The sequence below is a fragment of the Pimephales promelas genome, chromosome 24, assembly GCF_988280905.1.
Source record: "Pimephales promelas chromosome 24, fPimPro1.hap1.1, whole genome shotgun sequence".
In the NCBI taxonomy this organism is placed as follows: Eukaryota; Metazoa; Chordata; class Actinopteri; order Cypriniformes; family Leuciscidae; genus Pimephales; species Pimephales promelas.
Window position 1 is genome coordinate 1,277,501 of NC_142792.1, and position 25,000 is coordinate 1,302,500.

The 25,000-nt window shown below is 40.5% G+C and overlaps 3 protein-coding genes across 8 annotated transcripts in view; 2 read left to right on the forward strand and 1 right to left on the reverse strand.

Annotated features, from left to right (window-relative positions):
- etv6 (ETS variant transcription factor 6) overlaps positions 1 to 2,359 on the reverse strand; it is a 48,256-nt gene extending 45,897 nt beyond the window's left edge. Inside the window, exon 1 of one of the 2 annotated variants that reach the window (XM_039660560.2) lies at positions 1,932 to 2,359. In XM_039660560.2, the coding sequence (XP_039516494.2) occupies positions 1,932 to 1,964 (33 nt within the window). In that variant the 5' untranslated portion in view covers positions 1,965 to 2,359. The remainder of the gene's footprint in view (positions 1 to 1,931) is intronic. The other variant, XM_039660559.2, reaches the window with a different exon arrangement.
- Positions 2,360 to 3,522: 1,163 nt separating this feature from the next.
- On the forward strand, positions 3,523 to 15,350 carry LOC120470887 (protein mono-ADP-ribosyltransferase PARP12). Of its 2 annotated transcripts, XM_039660558.2 has the most exons (13): positions 3,524 to 3,855; positions 5,136 to 5,271; positions 7,013 to 7,397; positions 8,441 to 8,491; positions 8,583 to 8,706; positions 8,837 to 9,002; positions 9,119 to 9,239; positions 12,083 to 12,179; positions 12,267 to 12,342; positions 12,420 to 12,550; positions 13,609 to 13,760; positions 13,846 to 14,141; positions 14,466 to 15,350. In XM_039660558.2, the coding sequence occupies exons 1-13, from the start codon at positions 3,584 to 3,586 to the stop codon at positions 14,574 to 14,576; spliced, it is 2,118 nt and encodes a 705-aa protein (XP_039516492.2). In that variant the 5' UTR covers positions 3,524 to 3,583; the 3' UTR covers positions 14,577 to 15,350. The 2 variants fall into 2 exon arrangements, with proteins under 2 accessions (XP_039516491.2, XP_039516492.2); XM_039660557.2 differs by having other exon boundaries at positions 3,523 to 3,855; positions 13,846 to 15,350.
- A 1,844-nt stretch (positions 15,351 to 17,194) lies between these two features.
- LOC120470883 (protein mono-ADP-ribosyltransferase PARP12) overlaps positions 17,195 to 25,000 on the forward strand; it is an 8,379-nt gene continuing 573 nt past the window's right edge. Inside the window, exons 1-13 of one of the 4 annotated variants that reach the window (XM_039660550.2) lie at positions 17,197 to 17,593; positions 18,620 to 18,758; positions 18,898 to 19,237; positions 19,662 to 19,709; positions 20,191 to 20,317; positions 20,402 to 20,570; positions 21,622 to 21,757; positions 21,899 to 21,995; positions 22,076 to 22,160; positions 22,542 to 22,672; positions 22,764 to 22,906; positions 23,327 to 23,845; positions 23,969 to 25,000. The exon at positions 23,969 to 25,000 is cut by the window's right edge and continues 573 nt beyond it. In XM_039660550.2, coding sequence (XP_039516484.2) covers positions 17,310 to 17,593; positions 18,620 to 18,758; positions 18,898 to 19,237; positions 19,662 to 19,709; positions 20,191 to 20,317; positions 20,402 to 20,570; positions 21,622 to 21,757; positions 21,899 to 21,995; positions 22,076 to 22,160; positions 22,542 to 22,672; positions 22,764 to 22,906; positions 23,327 to 23,845; positions 23,969 to 25,000 — 3,250 coding nt within the window. In that variant the 5' untranslated portion in view covers positions 17,197 to 17,309. Of the gene's footprint in view, positions 17,594 to 18,619; positions 18,759 to 18,897; positions 19,238 to 19,661; positions 19,710 to 20,190; positions 20,318 to 20,401; positions 20,571 to 21,621; positions 21,758 to 21,898; positions 22,000 to 22,075; positions 22,161 to 22,541; positions 22,673 to 22,763; positions 22,907 to 23,326; positions 23,846 to 23,968 lie in introns of those variants that run through there. The other 3 variants (XM_089126766.1, XR_016149859.1, XM_089126767.1) reach the window with 3 other exon arrangements.

The window sequence follows — 25,000 nt, forward strand, 5'->3', positions numbered from 1 at the left end:
CTACACGAGCTTCTTCACGGGTTAGTGACATCACCAACCCTAAAATTTACATAACCCCGTCCCCGGGACACGATTTATAGATCATCATGATAGAATAAGCCAATCAATGACTAGAAGATCGTTAACTCCACATCAGCTTCACACATTCATCGGTAACTCCACTTTTGGTAGACTGATCTTTTCTTTTGTCGTCCAACCTCTCGTATGTACGTTTCATTTCCTCTTAAAATTCTTGTCCTGCTCAAAAAAACATTTTACCCTAATGGCAAAAAAGGCAAAGGTATAAATATAAACTACCGATATTATACTTCAGATCATGGGGGTGGTAAATGTCGCTATGGTAACCACGAGTTGACCAATCAGAAACGTCAGTGTTGTGCTTAGAATTGTGGGTAGTGTAGTATTTCTCCAGAACATTGCAAATAACAAGGTTGATTTCATACCTTGTGGCTGATCATGCCAGAATACTATTTTTTAAATGTATATGCAAATTTGACTTTAATATATGTTTGAATAATAGGAGCAGAAACGTTAGTTTCACAACCTTGTAGCTCGTGGTCAATCTATCTTAAATTCAGCATGAAATCAAATTTGACAAATCTTCTTTTTATATGTAATAGTAGTGTTTATTATAAATGATTTATCTGTGCACTTCACTTTTTTTTTAATTCATGTACATAATCTTTAATCAGATACATTACCCTTCCCTCCCCCATCGAACGACCTCTCTTCTATTTCGGTCACGTGCAATGGCGAAAGGGTGTGGCTATTGGTGCACCGCCTCGCATTCAAATCTGCCTCTATTTTGTTTGCAACGCCCAACCTCCAACGATCCAATCAATTCCCGAAGGACGAAATCAAGCCCCGCCCTACTTCTTTTATAATCTCAGAAGCCGTTTCACTCGGATATACGTCACGACAAGGAAAAAATGACAATCTCAACTTCCGTTTGACGCAAACTTTAAATGATGTAGACACTGTAGCTGAACATCAATATCCTACGGAGAAATTGAATGGGGTTTTGCTGGTCTGCTGGCGCCCCCTGGAGGGCGGAGCCTGTTTCAATTGAAGCGGGTGAAAGACAGGTAAGGCCGCCGCTGCCAGCTTGAGCATAAAAGGCTAAATGTTTTTGAAATGTTCAGTAATGTGTGTGTTTGTTTGTTTGTTTGCTAATCTGAGCTGCTAACACACACCCGCAATCTCTGGAAGCTCCGCTCCCTGTGCAGGGAGCAGCAGCTCGTTAGCATTTAAAGAGACACACACAAGCGGTGTGTTTTTGCTCACCCTCAAAAAGTGACAATTTGAACATGTTATAATAAATATCTGTGGGGTATTTTGAGCTGAAACTGCGCACACACACTCTTGGGACATCAGAGACTTATTTTACATCTTGCGAAAAAGGGCATTATAGGACCCCTTTAAACTCAAGAAGCGTCAATGCTGATTTCATGTGGACTTTAAACATCACAAGGTCAAAAAATGAAGTATGCATGTTTACAATAAGATATATAATATAGGCCAGGTGTGACGTGCATTAATGTACGAGGAGGGAGATGCCATAAGGAAACAGTGTTTGCAATAACAGAGCAAAGAGCAGATAACAGCATGTTTGAGCCAGTTATACAGGGCTGTTCTCGTTTCCGCGAGTCTGTTACTAAATAACTAATGCAAACTAATATGTGATTCCAGACCAGCTCAAAGTCCTCCAGTGAAACTCCTTCTCAAACTCGCTGGAGAACTTTTCCCAGTCTGACGCTCAGTAGTAAACGCATGAACTCCAGCAGCGTGTTTAAATACCAGTGCTAATCACACACAAACACAACACAAAAGCCAGATTCTAATCGATCGACTTAATGCATCGATCGCAGCAACAGATGCTGAACCGCGTGACTCAAACCGAAGCGAGATCGAGAACGAAAAGGCAGGATTACCTTAATAATGACCTGCGAGGGGGAATCGGACATGTCGCGTTGAAATTCAGGAAGTTCTTCTGTTTCCACTTTCCTCTCCCTTGTTGCTCTTCCGTGAAATAATGTAATCCTGGATAATAATGTTCCCCTCGCGACGCACTGGCGATTTTTCAACTCGCTCGCGCATCCATTGGCCTCGCCTCGCGCGCGCAACACTTCAACTTCTCCGTGTTTCTTGTTTGTAAACGCGCGAGCCGACGCTACGTTGCGGCAACGCGATGGTTAATAACACCTTCCTGGAAGCGTCGCTCGCGGGAGCGCAACGCACCGCGGAACCTCATTGATCCGGACGCTTCGCGGCGAAATGACGTGAATTCCAGGCAACGCGCGCCTCCTTAAAGGGGAACAACCGTGTGTTTGTAAAACGCACACCGGATCAGCGCGCGATGATATTCTATTCCGAGTTAATCCGGAATCAGATCCGGGAATGAACTCCGACTGGGAAGCGAAAGTTGTATTTGCACGATATTATTATATTGTTTATCAATTGCCCATTTCCCATCCAATAATAATAAACACACGTGACGTAGGCTACAGATATGATATTGTGATATTGTATGTCATATGATAATGTGCTCGCGTTTGTATTACAAAATTGTACATTTAACATTAATTTATTATTCATCGATATTATTGATCTCCTGCATTGGCAGCATTATATGAGAACTGAGCTGAGCTGGACGATGACATCACTGTTTTCTCCAGAGCGGCTATATAAATGCATAAATGTGACTTGATAAATATTTATTTAAACCGTTTGCATCACTGGTATCACACACATTAGTATGGCGGATCAGACCGGGGCTAGTTGTCACACGTTTATTACTCTCTATTTCTCCGGTTGGATGTAATTTTTGATATCTTTCATTCATGAGTAGCCTACATAAAAATATAAATGTCCACTGTTGTTGCCCTCAGGTCTGTTCAAATACACGAGTTGGTCTTTGGTGCCACATTATAAAATATATAGAATATTAAAGGCTACAGCAAACATGATCTCCATGTAACTATTAATCAAAAGGCTACTATGACATCTAGTGGCGTAAATGTAGCATCACGCAAAAGCCCCACACGCAAAAGCCCCCCAAGTTTCAAAACATCCATTGAATTGAAGTTTTTCTCAATCTTGTACATGTTCAAATTTTAAAGAAATCTATATTTTATAAACACCTAAATAATACACTGAAAAATGAATATTATTATAAATCTAAAATAAGGGTTTTATTTAGTCACATTGTTATAATTATTTGACTCACTAGTAATGTACTCTCAATTGTAGAATTTATTTGTTTGTTACTTTATTTAATTTTAATCAATTTTTATTTATTTATCATATTAATACGTATTTTATTTATTTATTTTAAACCGAATTTTAATATAGTATTAGATAGCTAATAATAATAACACATATTTTTATTTTGATCACATTTTTATTTATTATGTATTTTATTGCAATTTTGTATTTACTTTACTAATTTAATTATTATTTTTATTCCGCGAAGAATGTGTTTGTAGTTACTGAAGCTCCGCCCCCATGTTTAAGTTTCGTTTTCCTTTCCTCGCTGTTTCCTTTCTCTGTCAGTCCATACAGTCTGTAGAACAGAATCAACAATATGGCCGAGGCGGCGATCATTACAACGATTTGTGATCATAATGGATCTATGAATTTCGATGATTTAAGATCAATATGCGGTCTGAATAATGAAGACATGGAGTCGGTCCTCGGCAGGAGTGAGTGCTTCGTCGTCGCGGTTATAAACGGACAGAAGAGCGTGATTGTCCGAACCGAAGTTCGCCTGTGTCGAGCGCAGAACTGCTCGGGCTGTGCGGGTCTGCACCTGTGCAAGTGGCATCTTTTCGGTTCCTGCCGCTTCGCCAAAGGAAGGTGAGTAATAAAACAGACATATTGATTCTTCTTCTGACTCTTAACTCCCCCTAGAATCAACAGACTTACTCTTCGTGAAATTTGATCGACAACTGATCAGTTTGGATCGATTCAACGTCTATTTTTGGTTTGTAAAGGGTAAAAATAGACGTTGAATCGACGTCTGTCTGCTATCTGGGCAGACTTATCTGACTTTTCGATTATAACTGATCAGATTTATGATTTTCCTACAAATGAAGATTAATCTGTCTGTCTGTCTGTCTCTATCTATCTAACTGTCTGTCTATCTGACTACTACTTTTAACTTAAAACCTTAAAGCTTTTAAAATGTTTGGTCAGGCTTTCTCAGAATAACTATAAAGTTAGTCTCTATAAAGTTTTTATAGAATCTAATCTAGTGGAAGAGTATAAACATTGCCAATCATTGTTTACTAGCAATATTAATAAGCCAGATGATTCATCATGAATCACGAGACATTACACTGCATGTCAGTGGCGAACAATACTGGATTCAGTATTATTTATTTATTTTTTACACGTAAGTTATACACCCAGCTTACAGGGAACATTCTCTACCAAAGTTCTGCCTAAACGTTCTTCCATTAAAGGGATAGTTCACCCAAAAATGAAAATTAAGTCATTAATTATTCACCCCCGTGCTGCACCAACCCCGTAAGACCTTCGTTCGTCTTCGGAACACAAATGAAGATATTTTTGATTAAATTTGAGAGGTGGATCACTACCACATAGACTCCTAAGGGATCGAAACTTGACGGCCCAGAAAGTCATTGAAGAAAATGTTTAAATATTCCATATGTGACTACAGTGGCTCAAGTATAAGTTTATCAAGCGACGAGAATACTTTTTGTGCGGAAATAAATCAAAAATAACGACTTTATTCGACTACTCCTTTTTTTTCCTTGTAGGCCTGAGACGAGAGTTCAAGAGATTTCCACGGCGCATGTGCGAGAATTGCGTTCTTATTCTACTACTACTTGCGCAATTCTCACGCTTGTGTCGTGGAAAAAAATAGCCGAATGAAGTCGTTATTTTTGTTTTTCCGCACAAAAAGTATTTGCGTAGCTTGATAAACTTATAGTTGAGTTGACGTTGTCAGCATCTGGGTGAGTAATTAATGACTTAATTTTCATTTTTGGGTGAACTATCCCTTTAATTAAGGCAGTGCTGTGCAGGAGATGGTTCATACTAATGCTTAAACGTAACCAAAATTGCACCTCAGCAACTGTGTGTTCCTGAAACGGATGTGTTTTGTCCCACAGACGAGGATGTCGGTTCAGTCACGATCTGTCGTCTGATCAGAACGAGCCTGTGCTCCGGGCTCATGGTCTGAACACACTGGACGTAAAGCATCTGTGTATTCTGCTTCTGCAGAGCGACCACTCTCTCCTGCCGGCTGTAAGAGGATTTCACTTATTTCACCCCGCAAGCCGCAATACGTACAGTTCAAACCTTGAGTCTATCAGATTCAGTGTAGCTGTCACCGGGATGTTCAGTTTTGATTGTTTTCACTGTGTTCTGTCCCTGTTTTGTTCCCTAGTTAGTGCCCTGGGTTGGATTAGTTATGGTTCGGTTGATTCCCCTCCTGTGTTTAAGCTGTTTCTGCTCAGTGTTCGGCCTTGTCAATGTCAGACGCTTCCTGAGTTTTATGTCCTGTGATTCTCCTACATGTTCCTTGTTGAATTTATTAAAGGACTCTTAGTGTGATCGTGCACTTACTATACTGTACCACCAGCAAAAACCAAGAACCTACGGAAGCGAATTGAGAAAAAAGTCACAATTGCGAGATCTAGGCCTAAACTTGCAAATTATCTGACTTTTTTTCCCTCACAATTAGATATAAACTCAGAATTACTAGATGCAAACTAAGAAATGCGAGATATAAACTCAGAATTGCAAGAAATTGCAAGTTTTCGCTTTCAGCAGTGGTGGAATGTAACGAAGTACAAATACTTTGTTACTTTACTTAAGTACATTTTTCACGTATCTTTACTTTACTTAAGTAGAATAAATAGTGCCTACTTTTTACTTTAACTTCGTTACATTTTGCAGCAATTATTATACTTTCTACTCCACTACATTTCTACAACTTCTGTTACATTTTCGTTACATTTCCCCTGCCAAAACGTAATCTGACCATTCGTTCGTTGCACGTTTGTCTCACCAGTTACGTTTGGTTGCCATAGATACATCAACTAAATGAGTCTCGCACGCAGTGTGTTTATCGTGCAATTTATACGCTGAAATTTGTTTTTACGTGCATAGGAAACACACCGTGTGTAATATACGTTTGGTTAGGATTATGGCAAGCCAAGAGGTTCAGAATTACACCATAAATTAATCGCGTTTACTGTCAAACATAGTTATTAACATATAGACCATTTCACAAGATGTAAACAACACTTGTACAGAAGCACTTCCTGTTTCAGTTTGTAACTGTTTTCTTTATTTCACATGTAAAGAAACCATCTTAAAGATGTTTGTTTAACTTTTTGATTCATATTTATATGTTCTGTTGGTTGTATTTTATCCCAGCTTTTATGTAGTATTAAAAAACTGAAACAGGAAGTGCTTCTGGACCAGTGTTGTTTACATCTTGTGAAATGGTCTATAAGTTAGTAAGGATAAGCATGGTTTATATATTGCCTAATTACAAGCAAAAACATTTTTTTTCCCATCATTATTGAACATCATTATAGGAGTATTAGGTTGAATGAGTTAGAATTAAATGTTTTATTAATCATTAGAAAATAGTCATCAAGAGAATCAATTGTTATGCAAGTACTTTTACTTTTAATACTTAAAGTACATTTTAAATCAGGTACTTTTTACTTTAGTATGGTTGTCATTGTGTTACTTCTACTTTTACTAAAGTAAATATTTATCTGGTTATTTGTACTTTTACTTAAGTACTGAGATTCAGTACTTCCTCCACCACTGATTCTTTCAGAATTGAAGAATCGCAAGTTCCGAGTTAAAAAAGTTTGAATTGCTGGAAATAAAGTCGGAATTATGAGATTTAAAGGTAAAAAACTTTTTCTCAGAATTATGAGGTATAAACTTGCATTTGCGCATTGTTAAACTTTTTTAATTTCCGTGGCAGAAACGAGCTTCCATCCGAATCGTGGTTGTTTTTCAGGTGTGTCATTCCTATAATAACGGTACGGGACAGTACGGCCGATGTCAGGACGCCGAGAACTGCAAGAGACTCCACATCTGTGAGAAATACCTGCGTGGATCCTGCGACTGCACTCGAGCCCACGACTTCTACGAGCCTCATCCACTGCAAGCCCTGCAGGACAGAGGCGTTCCCAGCGAACTCATGCCCATCATGAAGGACATCTACTCCAACATTGAAGTCCTGAAGCCTCGTTTCAGAAACCCCAGAAGAGGCCCGAATACTGAGAACCCCAGAAGAGGCCCGAACGCTGAGAACCCCAAGAGAGGCCCGAATGCTCAGAACCGAAGGCCATCGAATGGTTTTAGAGGACAAGAGGCTCAGAGGCCTCCACAATCTCCTATAGGTATCACTCCTCACTGTAGTTCACGCTCCTCCACGTCATCCAAGATGTTCATGTCTTTCTTCCTTCAGTGAAAAAGAAATAAAGGTTTTTGAGGAACACACTCCAGCGTTTCTCCATATAGACCATTTCACAAGATGTAAACAACACTGGTCCAGAAGCACTTCCTGTTTCAGTTTGTAACTGTTTTCTTTATTTCACATGTAAAGAAAACATTTTAAAGATGTTTGTTTAACTTTTTGATTCAGTTTTAAATGTTCTGTTGGTTGTATTTTATCCAAGCTCTTATGTATTGTTAAAAAACTGAAACAGGAAGTGCTTCTGGACCAGTGTTGTTTACATCTTGTGAAATGGTCTATAGTGTCTTCAATGGGGTCCAACAGGTCGAAAGTCCAGATGTGAGTTTCAGTGCAGCTTCAAAGTCTCGACACGATCCAGCCGAGGAATAAGAGTCTGATCTAGACAAACCAGCCGACATTTAGAACAAAATACACATTTATATACTTTATAACCAGTAATGCTGGTCTTGCTCTAGCTATCAGGTAATCAGACGTAATCAAGCATGTTCCGGTTCAGAAATGTAGGATCTCATTTTCTCCTTTAACTTCAAACTCGTCAGACATCGTTGTTTTACCTTTTATTTAGTTTTGTAAATGGCGTTTGACTCAGTCGTTGCGCGTTCGCTCTGTAAACACTGGGTCCGTTCTTCCGGCTACGTCACGCTTGACCTTTCACCCTGATTGTGTAATGTGTGTCGCATCACAGCGAGTGCAAGACCAGCATTACTGGTTATAAAGTATATAAATGTGTGTTTTGTTCTAAATGTCGGCTGGTTTGTCTAGATCAGACTCTTATTCATCGAAACTTTGAAGCTGCAGTGAAACTCACATCTGGACCTTCGACCCGTTGGACCCCATTGAAGACACTATATGGAGAAACCCTGGAGTGTGAAAGACATGAACATCTTGGAGATCCTTTAAATATGAGAATGCAATATTCAGCTTATAATTCGGTGTGTGTGTGTGTGTGTGTGTTTCTTCTCTCAGAGAAAACTGAGATCTGCATGTATTTCATCAAGGGATTCTGCAAGCACGGTGGTAAGAGCTCCATAACTGCGACTGCGTGCTCATGTGATTCATAGAGTCGTGTGTGTTGTGTTGTGAACTGAAGTGCACTCCTGTGTCCCAGACTCATGTTTTAAGGAGCATTCCAGTCTGCCCTATAAATGGCAAGTTAAGGAAGGATCCGAATGGAAAGCGCTTCCTCACGAGGCCATTGAGAAAGATTACTGTGATCCTAAAAGTATATACAGGTGGGTGATAAAAGCACATTGCTAAGGTGTTTGCATTGGTTTCAGTGTGTTGCGATACATCATAATAAAGCTGTCTATTCAGTCAGTTTATTAACTAATGTGTGGCTTGTTTTTTTTTTCTCTCTCAAAGCTCTGGAATCAACCAAATTTATTTTGATACGATGACCCAAGGCCCTCACAGTGTGCGGCGTCTGTCCACGGTGTCGTCCGTGGTCCAGCCCACCTTCATTCTGACCACTGAGTGGCTTTGGTACTGGGAGGACGAGAATGGAAACTGGATCCCGTATGCTACAGTGGTAAGTGCCTGTTGTGTTGGCGTAATACTTTACTGGTTAGTTACATCATTAATGTAATCTGATTACGTAATGGACGTTACTTGTAATCTGTGATGATGTTCTGTGTTCTTCATCAGGACGGGGGTCACAGCTTGTCCTCCATCTCTAGTGCTGAGCTGGAGCAGAAGTATCAGGCTGATAGCAGTGCCGTGGTGGAGTTCACAGCCGGATCGCAGACCTACACCCTCAGCTTCCAGGGTAACCTAACACAACACCTTTTACGATGTGATTCGGACGAGCCGTGTTGGAGGAAGTTACTTTTAAAAGTAATGCGTTACAATTAAGGCTGGGTTTTGAGACGAATTTCACAATTTGATTCGATTTCGATTACGATTCAATTCAATATCGATTATTTTGGATATCAGTTACAATAAATGGCCATTTTTCTCAAAGGAATCAAATCTCTTAACTAATGCTGTAAACTATGTGAGTCAGTTGTAGCCTACTAGACTTCATTAGCCTAATATGAAGGTAATAATGAACTTTTTGTAGCTATTTATTTTTATAATAAGAAGATTATATGAAATATAAACATTTAAATGGTGGCTGTCATAAAAACTTGCCAGATTTATTCAAATATGCATTAAATATTGAAGAACATTAAGATTATAATGCATATGGTGTATATATTTAGCAAAATGCTCCTCTCTGGAGTTATTTTTTCTAGCTGACTAACGAGTTTATGTGGGTTTTCTGAGGTAAATATGACCATACATTGATTACAAGCTGTTTAACTGACGTCTTTCCACGGTTGAAACGCTGATTGAGCGAATCAATGTGACATGATACGGATTTCGATAAGTTGTACTCTATCTTTAACACACTTTCAGATGCTCATTCATGTTTATTTGGCGCTGTGACTGGTATTATTAAGCCGGAAGAGAGATCAGCGCTGCTGCTTCTCCAGAGCGATCTCACGTAGGGCTGGGCGATATATCGCACGATATTGTTATGCGCGTATAATCAGTAAAGCCGGTTCCTTGATTAGTAGTATATCACCTTCACCTGCTTTCAAATGGACGATATGAGTGTTAAATTAACCCTCAAGAGTGTTGAGATAATTAAGTGATTAATTTAGTGATGATTGAGCATTATTGAAGACACCTGATGATCACAAGCAGAATCGCTGAAGGAGATCAGTTATGGAGATCAGTGTCTGCTTTAGTTGGGCTCTTGACACTTTTACTTTCACTTTACATTTTAATTGTTTGCTGCTATTGATTTATAGCAGTCAAATAAGACTTCTGTGGTCTGATAGTGTTGAGTATATTATGACATAATCATGCTCGATCTAAAAAATAAATTCTATTCAGGTGATTTTTGAATCACCAAATTTGCTTCAATTTGTTAGCAACAGTTTTGTGGTTGTTTTGCATATCTGTATTATTCTTATAACTTAAATTTATATTTTAATATATATTCTGATTAAATCACTGTCATTAGAAACACAGATATCAATAATCAGCCTGTGTATCTCAATCGTGGTGACAAAATTAATCCTTGTTGCCACCAATCACAACTCATTAATGGCTCCCATCATGCATTGCGGTTTCAATAAATTACGACCTGAATTGTCTATGTAATTTACTTTTCCTCCTTGAATATTCTACTCGTCACCGTTGTTGAGAAGCATTGACTGAATCTTGAGGTCTGTGTGTGCCTAAGGGAAAGTTTTTTTTTTTTAACTTTTGAGAAATCCGTCAATTATATTTAACATTCTGGACATTATGCAGAATCTCAGTTATACACTAACCAACAGAATAAATTATAGACATAAATATCAAATGATGAATGTCATTATATGACCAACATCATTTTATTATTGTTTATTTTTGTTCAGCTGACAGATATAACTCAGATGCAACATCACATTAAAATATTAAATTTATATTATAAGGGTCAAGAGCCCAACTAAAGCAAACACTCATCTCCATAACGGTGGCTTAAAATTTTTGATTTTTTTCTTGTGATTCTGCTTTAGGTGTCTTCAATAATGCTCAATCATCACTCATTTAATCACTTAATTATCTCATTAACTTTAACACTCTTGAGTGTGGACTCATATACACTCCCAGGTGTGTTAATTTAACACGGGAGATTTTGTCCTGACGAAGAGCCGTAGTTCACTGGCCAGCTGAGCCATATCGCATTAAATATCGCTGGCGATACGTCCTCGATATTAACGCGATATGGCTCAGCTTGTCAGTGATCTACGGCTCTTTGTAGTAAATGCCGCTCCATCTGAAAGCAGGTGAAGGTGATTTACTACTAATCAAGGAACCGGCTTTACTGATTAGATGCGCATAACAATATCGTGCGATATATCGCCCAGCCCTAACGCCACAGCGCCAAAACGTTATTTATGTTTTTGAGTTTCTAAAGAAAATGGACGTAATTTGAAAATTGAGACTTTGTTTCATATCAATAGTAACAAAGGACAAAGATTATTGCGATTTTTTTTTTTTTTTTTTTTTTTTTTGGATGCGCGCAGCCACGGTACAATGTCCCATTCATTCAAATGAAACAGGATGACTAATCGATTCTTGAGATTTAAGAATCAATATCGGTTCGTAAAAATGAGAATCGATTAATATCGAGAAATCGAAATTTATTACCCAGCCCTAGTTACAATATTGCATTACTCCCTTAAGAAATTACATAGTTACTTTTTATATAACCTCTGTTTTTTTTCTACGCAATGTTTTAATTCAGTACTTTAAAAAAGTGTAAAAGCAAAAATAAAAAGTAATATTCATTACTTTTTTAAAAAAGTAACTAAAATATGTACCGGTATGTGTAAATGTATAGTTGCAGCAATAAAGAAATCTAGTGATGTAATGCATGTTGCATGTAATGTTACCATACTCGTTACTTGATTGCTTTTGTTACTTGTATGCATCACGTAATTTGTAACTTGTTAATTTGTCTCCATGGTAACAGTACTGACTGTCTTGAAGCGCCTTCACGCAGCTCTATAAGCCCTTAAGGCTGAATACGAGGACTGTCGTCTTAATGGCGTCTGAACTGATCTTGCTCTTCAGATATGATCCAGGAAAACAAACGCTACTCAACCAAAAGACTCGTCAGACGTCGTCCCAGATTTGTGTCGGCAGCTAATGCGCGAACAATCAAGACAACGTAAGAAAATGCCCCTGTGCTCACACTCATTCCCTTTCCCTTTCTAATAACCGTGCATGACCGAACACTCTTCACATCTGTTCCCAGTAAAAGGACATTCACCAATTTAAAGGCTCTGCCGGAACACTGGGATAAAGCTCTGACTCCTGAAACCGGATACAAGGTGAGCGCAGGCTCTCAGATTCCTTCATATTGACACTGAGTGTACATGTTGATGTTATCCTGCACTTTTCTGTGCAGAGAGTGTCGCTGCAAAGCACGGCCGGTGAATACGTCAAAATCAACGACCTGTTCAATCGCACCATGAGAGGCTTCAGCGTTCTGAAGATTGACAGGATCCAGAACAGAGCATTATGGGAAGTGTTTCAGTGGTAAGTTATAAGGGTACAGGACACATCTTTGTCCAAACGATCCACGTTCACAAGGATCTGTGAAAAACACTAAAAACATTGTTATCTGCTGCCAGGCGATGAAACACACTAGATTTTAGAAAAATTACTGAATGCCAGTCACATACAAATAAAAATAAAATCTTAAACAAATATAGAAGGGAAAAGAAAATATACAGTGCAATCTATAAATTAATAATACAAGTAAAAGTAAAGAAAACTAATGAAACACCACAGACTGAACACGTAACACGCATGTCCATGACATCATCGTCTTCAGAGACTCGCGTCGAGTTTCAGTGTTCAGACACGCTGTTGTCGTGTAAACGAACGGCCAAAACACATACAAAGTTGTACATAAGTTGAAAGCATAGACTGTAAAAAAAGATGGACGACGCCCCTTCGCTCTTTTCCATCAGAGAGAACTGAAGCCGCCAGTGTCTCGATATGACGCTGACATCTTGAACTTGAGTCTGCGCACTTGCGTGTTTCGGGACCAGTCATGCGCAGTCGTGAGCAGGAAGTAAACCTGCGAAATCAAGGCCACGCCCTCATTCTCGCTGAATCAAACGCAAGCTCACGTCCCGCACTTTCATTAAGTGTCCTCTGTCTGCTTCGTTCTTCTCCAATGATGTCTGCTGATTGCAGAACCTCGTTAAAATAAGGTAAATACAACTACTAACCACATAATCAACATTATTAAAAAAAGTCCGCTGGTGCTTCAGTGACTACCTCGCACAGAGAACCTGTCAATCATGATGTCAGAGCACCGTTTTTAAACTTATTTTAAAAAACGAACACTTGAAATTACATCAACGTGATAGAAACTACAGTAACTGACAGAAACTATCTTTGGAAAAAGGAGATGTGAAGTGTAATTTAATTGTTTAGTTGGTCTCGCGTCCCATTGAATAACATGGGGAGGCAGGGGTTATGAGCTATACTAGGACCGGTCACAAGGGGGCGATCGAGACGTTTTGGCTTCAGTTTTGAGGGCTTGTGCGTTGTGTGTTGTGTGAAACGGTGTTTGACCCCCGCAGGCAGAAGGACTGCATGAAGAAGAGCAGCCGAGGCCGAGACGTGTGTGAGAAGCAGCTGTTCCACGGCACCGACCGCAAGCACGTCGACGCCATCAGCCTGAACAACTTCGACTGGAGGATCTGCGGGACGCACGGGACCGCCTACGGGAAAGGTGACGTTCAGGAAGTGCACATAATAAACAAGAATACAAACATGGCCGTTCTGACCCGAGGCGTTATTCTCCATCTCTTTCACAGGAAGTTATTTTGCCCGAGACGCGAAATACTCGCACAGCTACACTAGCGACGCGGGCACCCGCTGCATGTTCGTGTGCCGGGTTCTGGTGGGCGACTACACGAGAGGAAACTCAGAGTACCTGCGGCCCCCGTCTAAAGATGGAGGAGACACCGTGTTCTACGACAGCTGTGTGAACGACGTCCTCGACCCGTCCATATTCGTTGTGTTTGAGAAGCACCAGATCTACCCAGAGTACCTGATCGAGTACAGAGACTCGAGTGTGTGTGAGGACGTGATCGGCAGACCCGCGGTGACGGTGAGGAGACCGGCTCCTTCATACAGCAGCGTTAGGGTCACTCCATCATACGCCACATCTTCCTCAGGCGCCTCCTCTTCCTCCTCATATGTTTCTCCCTCCTCTTCCTCTTCCTCACATGTTTATCGCTCCTCTTCCTCCTCATATGTTTCTCCCTCCTCTTCCTCTTCCTCCTCATATGTTTCTCCCTCCTCTTCCTCTTCCTCCTCATATGTTTCTCCCTCCTCTTCCTCTTCCTCACATATTTATCGCTCTTCTTCCTCCTCATATGTTTCTCCCTCCTCCTCTCCTTTCTTATATGTTTCTCCTTCTTCCTCCACACAGATTTATCGCCCCTCTTCCTCTTCCTCAAATGCTTCTCACGTACAGACTTCCGCTTCATCTTCAGCTTCAGCTTCTCCAAAGACTGCAAAGTCTGACTGCATTATTTGCTGATCCTCCATGTGATCTGAGGCTTTAGGAAGCCAGTAAAAGGAAGTTGATAATCACGTTATAAATGTTACGCATTAACTGAAATGGCAGAAGAAGAGATGTTCTGGGGTCGGGTCCACCAAGATATGATTTTATAAAGAGAGGTACAATTCTTTCCAACTCTTCAAATATCACAGTTTTTATGCAAATAACATATTCATATCTTTTTTCTTTGGAGAATAACAAGAAATTGTAATTTGAGAAGAATTGTATTCTTAATAGTAATGTTTGGTGAACGGCCCCTCTCAGGATAAAGTCAACAGATCTTTGTCCATTTATATTAAACAAATGAATTTGCAATTTCATGCGCTTTATAAAATGTGATTTCATTAAACTCTGTCTAGTGTTGTGAAATTAAAATGACTTAAATCCAAAAATGCCTCCTACATACATCTGAGTGTAGCAAATTATTGAGGAAAAAAAAAAAGCTTTGGTTGTGTGCACCGGTTGTGGATTGGATGTTGAGATGTGGGCGTGGCCCTGCAGGGGGCGGGGTTTAAGAACACTAAATGATTGGAGAACCTCAGCTTGAAGAGTGAAGACTGCTTTCATTGGAAGATCCAGTTAAAGATTGCATTAACAAAAAAATAAACATATACATTGAGATCTATAACATGAATTTATAAAACAAATGAATTTTTGAATGTAAATGTATAATTTGTCTTGATTTTACTTTGACTGAACTTTGTAATAATCTCAATATTTGAGATAATTGTCACAATAAAGTACACAACTGTAGTGTGTTGTCTCCATTTTGCATCAATGCTCCGCGATTGGAAGAGTTTTCCACAGGAACTGACGCCACGACTCAGGCTTGACCATCGGCTTAATCTTTCGGTGACTGACCTTGTTCTAGATGTAATGGCGTCTCCAGGTCCAACAAACCACCTGGGTAGAGAATTAACTGGAACATGTTATGCTTTACTGTCAGAAACGCGAGGCTGAGAGAAGGATTCGTCAGTTTATACAAGGAGAAACTACTGAAATGTAATTTTGATCCAATTTTGACAGTCACAATATTATTCACCGTTTACTGAATCATTAAGAAAACTTAACTTATTAATTTATCTTTGTAAAGAAACTTTTTTTCTTTCTTTTTTTCTTTTTTTATTGCAACAGAGAATATACAAAGAGATTTACATGTCAATACAACTCACAACAAATAGAAAAAAAATCATGCCAGGGGTAAAGTTACATTAAATTAAAGTTCCAAACGCATCATAGGTCTTTCTTGCTTTTTTGTTCTTAGTTTTATCTAATGAATTACCATATTTTTTTTTATCTCTTTCATAAAATGTTCAAAGCTTGGCTTATCTTTGTAAAGAAACCTCATTGTTTAACTGGCCACTCTCACATCATCACTTCCCGTCGGCCACCGTAACTTCTGTTGGGTGCAGTTCGCAAACTCACCACGAGGTGCCGCTAAAATCACACAATGAATGCGTTCCTAAAAATTGAATGGCATACACATAGATATCCATAATAAAAGCTAGATGTCTTACAGCTGGAGTCGCTATCGTCATTACCGGCGGCCATCTTGTCACAGGCAAGCTGATGTAACAAATACTCTTATCTTGTTGAAATCTTGACGGATTTACAAACGGTTTGGTTTCTTACAAACGTTATTAAAGCTGCACTGTAAATCTTTTTAATTTATTCTTAGCTAAAAACACTTAGTTCTTTCAAAAATATATGTGCTCATTAATGTATATTTACTTCGTTCAAGTAATAAAGTATTCTCGTGAGTGTATAATACACCATTGAAAATACATATACGGGTAAGGGCCGGAGTTCTTGTAGTGCAATGAGATTTGTGTTGTGCATTTTGAGATTGTCATACGTTATTTCTTTGTTAGATTTCTTTATTAGATTTTATTTAGATTTCTTTATTGTTTATTGTAGTAAGAAAAAGTAAAAAAAAAAATGTCGGTCGCCATGTTGCCCCTCCATCTTGAAAGTACATTAGCCAAAGAGGGACATACCCGTTGATTCAAGCTTCGCCTTTCGCGTTTACATGGACGAGGTCGAACCTGGAAGCCATTTTAATCTTGGACTACATTGGCCACCGTAGGAGTTAAAACGAAATCGGAATTGAGAGGAACAAAAACTAATATTCATTGGATGATCATATACCTTTACACCACTAGATGGGGGTAAAAATCACACGGTGTGTCCGTATAATTCTGGATGATTATTTATTTATACACTTATTATTCATAAGTATGCAGTGTCATAACTACATCTCTGACGTTTAGAACAAACCAAACCGTTGGAAAATCGGTAGAAATTGAGCAAGTTATGGTTATTTAAAAAGTACATGCACCATTAAAACACAAGGTTATGAGTGAGCGAGCTGCCTGTGACAAGATGGCCGCCAGGTGCGGACATCGACCTCCAGCGCGGAGGAGACATCTAGTCTTTATTATGGATATCTATGGTTTAACTGGCCACTCTCACTTCCTGTCGGCCACTGTAACTTCTATTGGATGCAGTTCGCAAACTCACCACTAGGTGCCGCTAAAATCACACAATGAATGCGTTCCTCATAAATTGAATATCATATACGGGTCCTTTACTGAGTTTTTCTTCGTGAGTTTCGTTTCCTCGGATCGAGAATTAACCCATCAGGTGCTGCTGATCTGGAGTCAGTGTTCAGAGAGAAACTCCCTCTCTGACCCGCATATAAACCCATGAATAATGGCGGAGAACACGATCCTGCAGGTCCTGTGCGGGAATCACGGAGCGATGGACTACGAGCAACTTCTGGATATTTCATTCGGGCTGACGGAAATATCGCCTCCGAATTCCCTGGATAAAATCCTGCGGGAAAGCGGCGCGTTCACAGTCATCCAGCGCGACGGCCGCCGAGAGGTGTTCGCCCAGGCTAACGTCAAACTGTGTCGGAGGAGCGAGTGCGACGAGCTGTTCTGTGGAGACCTGCACATGTGCAAGTACGAGCTGATGATGGGCCGCTGCAACAGGTGTGTGTGGAGACCGATGACACACGGGGCAAGTTGTCACAGTACTTAAACATGCCATTTATTGCATAACAAACACACAATCAGAACACATGACAGACGGTGTGTGTTGCTGATCAAACTACACGTCAGCCAAACACACACTTTCAGTAAACAACACTAAAGATATAAACACGTGACGTGTATGATCTAATACGGAAGCTCATTTGATTTCCACATAAGAAACATATGTCATACAAATCAAAACTATGACATAAAAAAATTTTAAAATGACATTCTTATAATTTTGAGATACAAATTTGAAACTATGCGATAAGAACTTATTGTACGCAATTATGACATACTAAGATAATTGTGAGATAAAAATTCAAAATGATGACAAGCTAAGTCATTATGAGATATAGAGGCCTAGTAAAAATTGTGACATACAGTACCAAGTCATAATTATTAGATTATAAAATAGGAATTATAGACTGATAATGTGTGTAATTTTTGTAGTTTACACACGGAGACGATAACGGTACAAAATGTAATACCGTATAATTTTAAATAAAATGTTTTACTTATTTAGTTGAAAACTGTGTCGTGTAAACGGCCCCTAAAAATTCTAAATTAAGAAAGTTGATGTTATCAAATCAAATGATAATTATAATCTGCTTAATTACTCAGTAATAATTATGATGTTAAAAAGTTGTCTTCATTTATACAGTATACATACATGAAAATATTTCTTAAATATTTACAAGCATGTGTGTGTATTTATATATATATGTATTAAGTATCATTGTTTTATGTGGAAGCTTATGAGTTTAAGCTTAAGCTTATGAATAAGCTTCCACATTTTATGTCAGAATTATGATTTACCAAAGATTATGATTTTCTTTATTATGATTTTCTAATCAGATTACTTATGATGTAACATGTAATGTAATTAAAAAAGCATTACAAGTAATGTGCATTACGTAATCAGATTACATTTTTTGATGTAACGGCCATTCAGACTGAACTTTGTGTGTGTGTGTGTCTAAGGCCTGGCTGCAGTTTTGGACACCAGCAGCTGCGGTCCGAGCACAACATGAGGATCCTGCGAGCGCATCACATGACCCGCCTGAGCCGGGAGCATCTGTGTTGGCTGTTGCTGCAGTCCGACAATGCGCTCCTGCCGCCCGTGAGCCGCCAAGCATGACGAATTTCGATTAATCGTTTTTTAAAATGTGGTCGATTTGTATTAAATCTACGGTATATGCATTGAGTCGAATCTGGAATTGGAGTGGCAGCGTGCTCACGTGTGTGTGTCCTCCTCTCAGGTGTGTATGATGTTCAACCGGGGCCGAGGGCCTGACGGGATCTGTCCCGACGGAGAGAAGTGCACTCGGCTGCACGTGTGTGAGGACTTCATGCGGGGGCGCTGCGGGGGCACGGACTGCAGCCGGACCCACGACCTCCACGAGTCCCGCGTGCGCCGAGTCCTGCTCTCCAGAGGAGTGTGTCGTCAGCTGACGGACGAGCTTCCCTTCATCTACCGCAACATCTTCGCTCTGAAGATCCGCGAACAGCGCGGGAGTGTGGAGGGCGTCCGGCCCGGGGTCCAGCCGGAGACCCACACAGGTGTGCTGGAGACCAGTGTGTGTGCGCGACTCGGCACAGGTTACTTCTGCTACGTAATCAGATTACTTCTCAAGTAACTAGTAAAGTTACACATTACTTTTTAAAATATACAACAAAACATCGGAGTTACTTTTTCAAAAAATTAATGCTAGTTTCTGTTTTCCCATTTATTGACTGACAGCTCTCCTGTCCTTGTGTGTGTGAAACCAGCCCAGTTTCAGTTTAATTAAGTTCGTCTAAATTAAAATATATAATAAAACTCAAAACAATGATACTTAAAATATATCTGTTCTGTGAACTTAAAAGAATGAGCTAAATACTCCTAAAAGTTAGAGAGTTTGACTTCACTAATTAGTTTAATTTTTAAGTTTGTCCAACCCAAACCAATTAATTATGTTGAGTGTTCGGGTTTACAGTCATACGAGAATATTTGCCTGATATTCTGCTTTTACCTCATCTGCAGAGAACGAGATCTGCCTGTCCTTTCTCGTCAGAGACTTCTGCAGAGACGGTACGTGTGTGTGTGTGTGTGAATATCTTGGGGTGTTTGCTTGGGTTGTGTGTTCTTGTGTTTTGTGTTGATTCAGTTTATGAATACAGTGCAGTACATGTTGTAAAATGAATCAATTATAAAACTAATTCAGATCTAAAATAACAAGTGTCATTATTTAGATCAAGTCACTTCAAATGTTCTCATACGGTAGTGTTTTAAAATCGATAATATTATGCAATATTATTGTCTTTTTAATGACTTTAAATGATCGACTGGCTGAATATATTATAAAGCTACTCACCAAATTCATCCACCTGGTACCGGACCAGCTGGTTTTAATTCCAGTCATATTTTAACCCCACATTGTTGATGACAAATACACATACACACATGCAACAGGTCCCAGTGTGAACAGAAATCAGGCACTTTGCTCTTTATTGCTTATTGTTGGGTTGTCATTGAAGCAGTGAGATTCAGATATCAGCGTTTCTGTCTGCAGACCAATGCAGAAAGACACACTTTAAGATGCCCTATAAGTGGGAGGTGAAGGTGGGCCGAACATGGCACGATTTACCCCACAGTGAGCAGATCGAGCGTGATTACTGTGACCCGTCCAACATACACAGGTGTGTATGCGCCATAGTTCAGAAAATGCTTTATATTGTACATATAATTTCCGTGACGTGTCACATGTGTCTGCTCCTGGACAGTTCTGGAAACGAGCCGGTGTTTTTTGAGGAGATGACTCTGGGTTTGGACGAGGTCCGGCGCCTCTCGACGAAATCCTCTGTGCTGCTTCCCGACTCCATGCTCCTCACCACCGCCTGGACCTGGTACTGGAGAGACGAGTACAATCGCTGGCTCCAGTACGCTTCTATAGTATGTTTGATCAACCGGATTCGTCTGCTTGAAGTGTTAATGAGCAAATACTTTCTGGGGATCAGTGTTGGGGGCAACGCATAACGAGTACAGTAACGCATCACAAGTAACATGCATTACATAATCAAAAGTAACGCATTACAAGTAACGTGCATTGTGTAATCCTACTACTTCTGTGATGTAGCAAGTAACACGTTATATAATCAGATTATTTCTGTGATGTAGCGAGTCACACGTTACGTAGTCAGATTACTTCTGTGATGTAGCGAGTAACGCGTTACATAATCATATTACTTCTGTGATGTAGCGAGTAACACGTTATATAATCAGATTACTTCTGTGATGTAGCGAGTCACACGTTACGTAGTCAGATTACTTCTGTGATGTAGCGAGTAACGCGTTACATAATCATATTACTTCTGTGATGTAACGAATAACACCTTACGTAATCAGATTACTTCTGTGATGTAGCAAGTAACACATTACATAATCAGATTACTTCTGTGATGTAGCGAGTAACACCTTACGTAATCCGATTACTTCTGTGATGTAACGAGTAACACCTTAAGTAATCAGATTACTTCTGTGATGTAGCGACTACGCAATCAGATTACTTCTGTGATGTAGCAAGTAACACGTTATGTAATCAGATTACTTCTGTGATGTAGTGAGTAACGCGTTACATAATCATATTACTTCTGTGATCTAGCGATTACGTAATCAGATTACTTCTGTGATGTAATGAATAACACCTTACGTAATCCGATTACTTCTGTGATGTAACGAATAACACCTTACGTAATCCGATTACTTCAGTGATGTAACGAGTACTGGAGTTACTTTTTTTACTTTTCGGTTTGAATAATTTGCTTAATACAGTTATGTTTTTTTTTCTCAGTAAAGAAATACTTTCGAGGTCTGGAAGAGAGCGTAATGCATTACCGATTACCGTAAAAAGTGACAATGTAATACGTTTTTAGGGAGTAATACAATATTGTGTAACATAATAGTTTTAAAAGCAACCTACCCCATCACTGTTTCTTTGTCTCAGGCAGAGATGCACCGACTGTCTTCAGTCAGCAGTGAGCAGCTGGAGCAGAGATATCAGGAGTATTTACAGCAGAACCAGGAGGATTCTGGGATCAAGTTCACAGCGGGAAACCGTTTCTATGAGCTCAGCTTCACAGGTCTGTTGTTATAAGCCAGTGTTCTGTGCAGCTGTATTAAAATTGAACCCTTTACAACAATGTTAACCCTAACCTTAACCCTAATGTTAATAAATGCAACCTTTGATTTTAATAACGTATTAGTAAATGTTAAATTCACAGACATGAAACAACGAAACGAAGCTAGCGGCACAGAGAGACCCGTCAGGCGACGGCCCGCGTTCGTTTCATCGCTCGACGTCCAGAAGGCTAAAGCGAGGTGACGGCGTCACAAGTGTCCTGTGCGCTGATGTCATGCTCTGTTGTCTTGTGTTATTCAGTGTGATCTTTGTTTTCCAGAGGTTGCGGTGCCAAAAAGACTAAATTTTCTAAAGGCGTTCCTGGATTTTGGGACCATACTGCGATTCCTAAATCTGGATTTCAGGTTCAGTTTTTTTCTTAAATCTTCTTCATTTATACAGCTCTTTAACAACACAGAGTCTCACAGCAGCTTTACAGTCTCAGTCTCAGAGAGTGTTTAGACTTAGACTACAGCAGATCTCGAATAGAGTTATTGTCCAGATAAAGTTAGTTTTCATGGATTCACTATCGTTGCAACAATCATTCGTTATTAATTTAGGGGGCGCTAACACAACACGGCTCTACTGAAACTTTTAATGTGTTCCGGACGTTCATTCGCACAACAGTGTTTAATGCTCGAGAACGCAAACTTTGAAACAGGATCCAAAGTGCAAGTTTTTGTGATTTTTTTTTTTTTTTTTCAATCGCTGCTCTCTAATAAAACAGATCTCTTGTTTATTTGCAGAGAGTGCGTCTCCCGCCGGCTCACAGAGATTACGTGAGAGTCCAGGAGCGCTTCAATGAAACTCTGAGGGGTTTTACTGTCCGACAGATCGAGCGTGTGCAAAACAGGGAACTCTGGGAAAACTTTATGACGTGGGTATCAGTCCAGGCCTGTGGAGAAGAATTGATTATCTCGCTCAAATCTTTAATCCAAGTTTTATTTGCATAAACACTTTTTCTGCAGGAAAAAAGAACAAATGAAAATTGTAAACAAGTGTGAGAGATGTCGTGAGCGGCTTTTATTCCACGGCACCATATCCTCTCTTGTCGATGGTGTGTGTCACAGAAACTGTGACTTTCAGGAGGTTGATGCACCATATGGAAAGGGTATGTTTTATCACAAGTAGAAACCAGCTAACTAAATATGTTCTAGGAACGTTTTGCTAACATATGAGAACAGTATTTCTGAATGTTCCCTGACGTCCAGTTTTTTTTTATCAGATTACTTATAATGAGTAAAGTAACGCATTACAAGTAACACTTATTAAGTAATCAGATTACTTATGATGTAACGAGTAAAGTAACACACTACAAGTAATGTGCATTATGTAATCAGATTACTTATGATGTAACGAGTAAAGTAACACATTACAAGCAATGTGCATTACGTAATCATATACATTTTTTGATGTGACGAGTAAAGTAACGAGTAACCCATTAAAATGTTAAAATGAATTACGAAACATTACGAATTAAAATGTTTTAAAAGTGAATTTGCTTATTCTAATTTCCCCCCTTATTTGTCAGGGATGTATTTCTCAAAGGACGCCAGGTACTGGGACGAGCGGACGGACGGGTTAGCAGTGAGGCGTGTGTTCGCGTGCAGGGTGTTGATCGGCTACTACACCCGAGGAGCGGCTCGTTACCGCCAACCTCCGGCCAAATGCGTCGAGGGAAGTCTGTACGACAGCTGTGTCGATGATCCACGTGACCCCTCCATCTTTGTTGTGTTCGACAGGGCTCAGGTCTACCCAGAGTTCCTCATTACGTACGCAGAGAAGAATGGCACGTTTGAGAAGGTGCGGTCGGGTTTTGGCACGTGTGACGTCGCTCTGGCGGCCGGAGTCGCTCAGGAAAACACGAAAGAAACGAGGCAAACCTCTAAAGCACCAGAACCAGGCCAAACCTCAGTCCTCATCCACTCTGAGTCTGCCAGCTCATTCAAGGGTCCAGATTCTGGCCCAGAACACACTTCAGTCTCCGGAGGAACAGGCTCTCTCATTACGGTCTTAAGTTCAACGTTACACACAACTGTGGGTGTCACCACTGCACTTCCTGTCTCAGCTGCACTTCCTCTCTCAGCTGAACACGCCTCCACTGCACGTCCTGTCTCAGCTGCACGTCCTGTCTCAGCTGCACTTCCTGTCTCAGCTGCACTTCCTGTCTCAGCTGCACTTCCTGTCTCAGCTGAACACGCCTCCACTGCACTTCCTGTCTCAGCTGCACTTCCTGTGTCAGCTGAACATGCCTCCACTGCACTTCCTGTCTCAGCTGCACTTCCTGTGTCAGCTGAACATGCCTCCACTGCACTTTCTGTCTCAGCTGCACTTCCTGATTTAGCTGAACACACCTCCAATGCACTTCCTGTCTCAGCTGAACACGCCTCCTCTGCACTTCCTGTCTCATCTGCACTTCCTGTTTTAGCTGAATGTGCCTCCACTGCGCTTCCTGTTTCAGCTGCACTTCCTGTCTGCATCTCAGCTGCACTTCCTGTCTCGGATAAACGCGCCTCCACTGCACTTCCTGTCTTAGCTGCACTTTCTGTCTCAGCTGAACGCACCTCCACTGTGCCTCCTGTCTCAGCTGCACTTCCTGTCTCAGATGAACGTGCCTCCACTGCACTTCCTGTCTCAGATGAACGTGCCTCCACTGCACGTCCTGTCTCAGCTGCACTTCCTGTCTCAGATGAACGTGCCTCCACTGCGCTTCCTGTCTCAGCTGCACTTCCTGTCTCAGATGAACGCGCCTCTACTGCACTTCCGGATTTAGCTGAACGCTTCTCCACTGAACTTCCTGTCTCAGATAACCACCTCTTTACTGCACTTCCTGTCTCAGCTGAGAGCGCCTTCACTGCACTTCCTATCTCTGCTGCATTTCCTGTCTCAAATGAATGCATCTCCATTGCACTTCCTGTCTCAGATAAACGCCTCTTTACTGCACTTCCTCTCTCAGCTCCTCTTCCTGTCTCAGATAAACACCTCTTTACTGCACTTCCTGTCTCAGCTGAAAGCTCCTTCACTGCACTTCCTGTCTCAGATGCTCCCAGAACACCTCTGCATCCAGCTCTGGCGGCTCAGAAAGCTGAGAGCTCCCAGTGTCCTCCGTGTGCGAGTGTCCTGGATGAGTCAAGTCTCTCCATGGGGTTGCAGAGCACAGTGAAGTATTCAGTGAAGAGCACGCCGTCTCAGCCAGCGGGAGTGG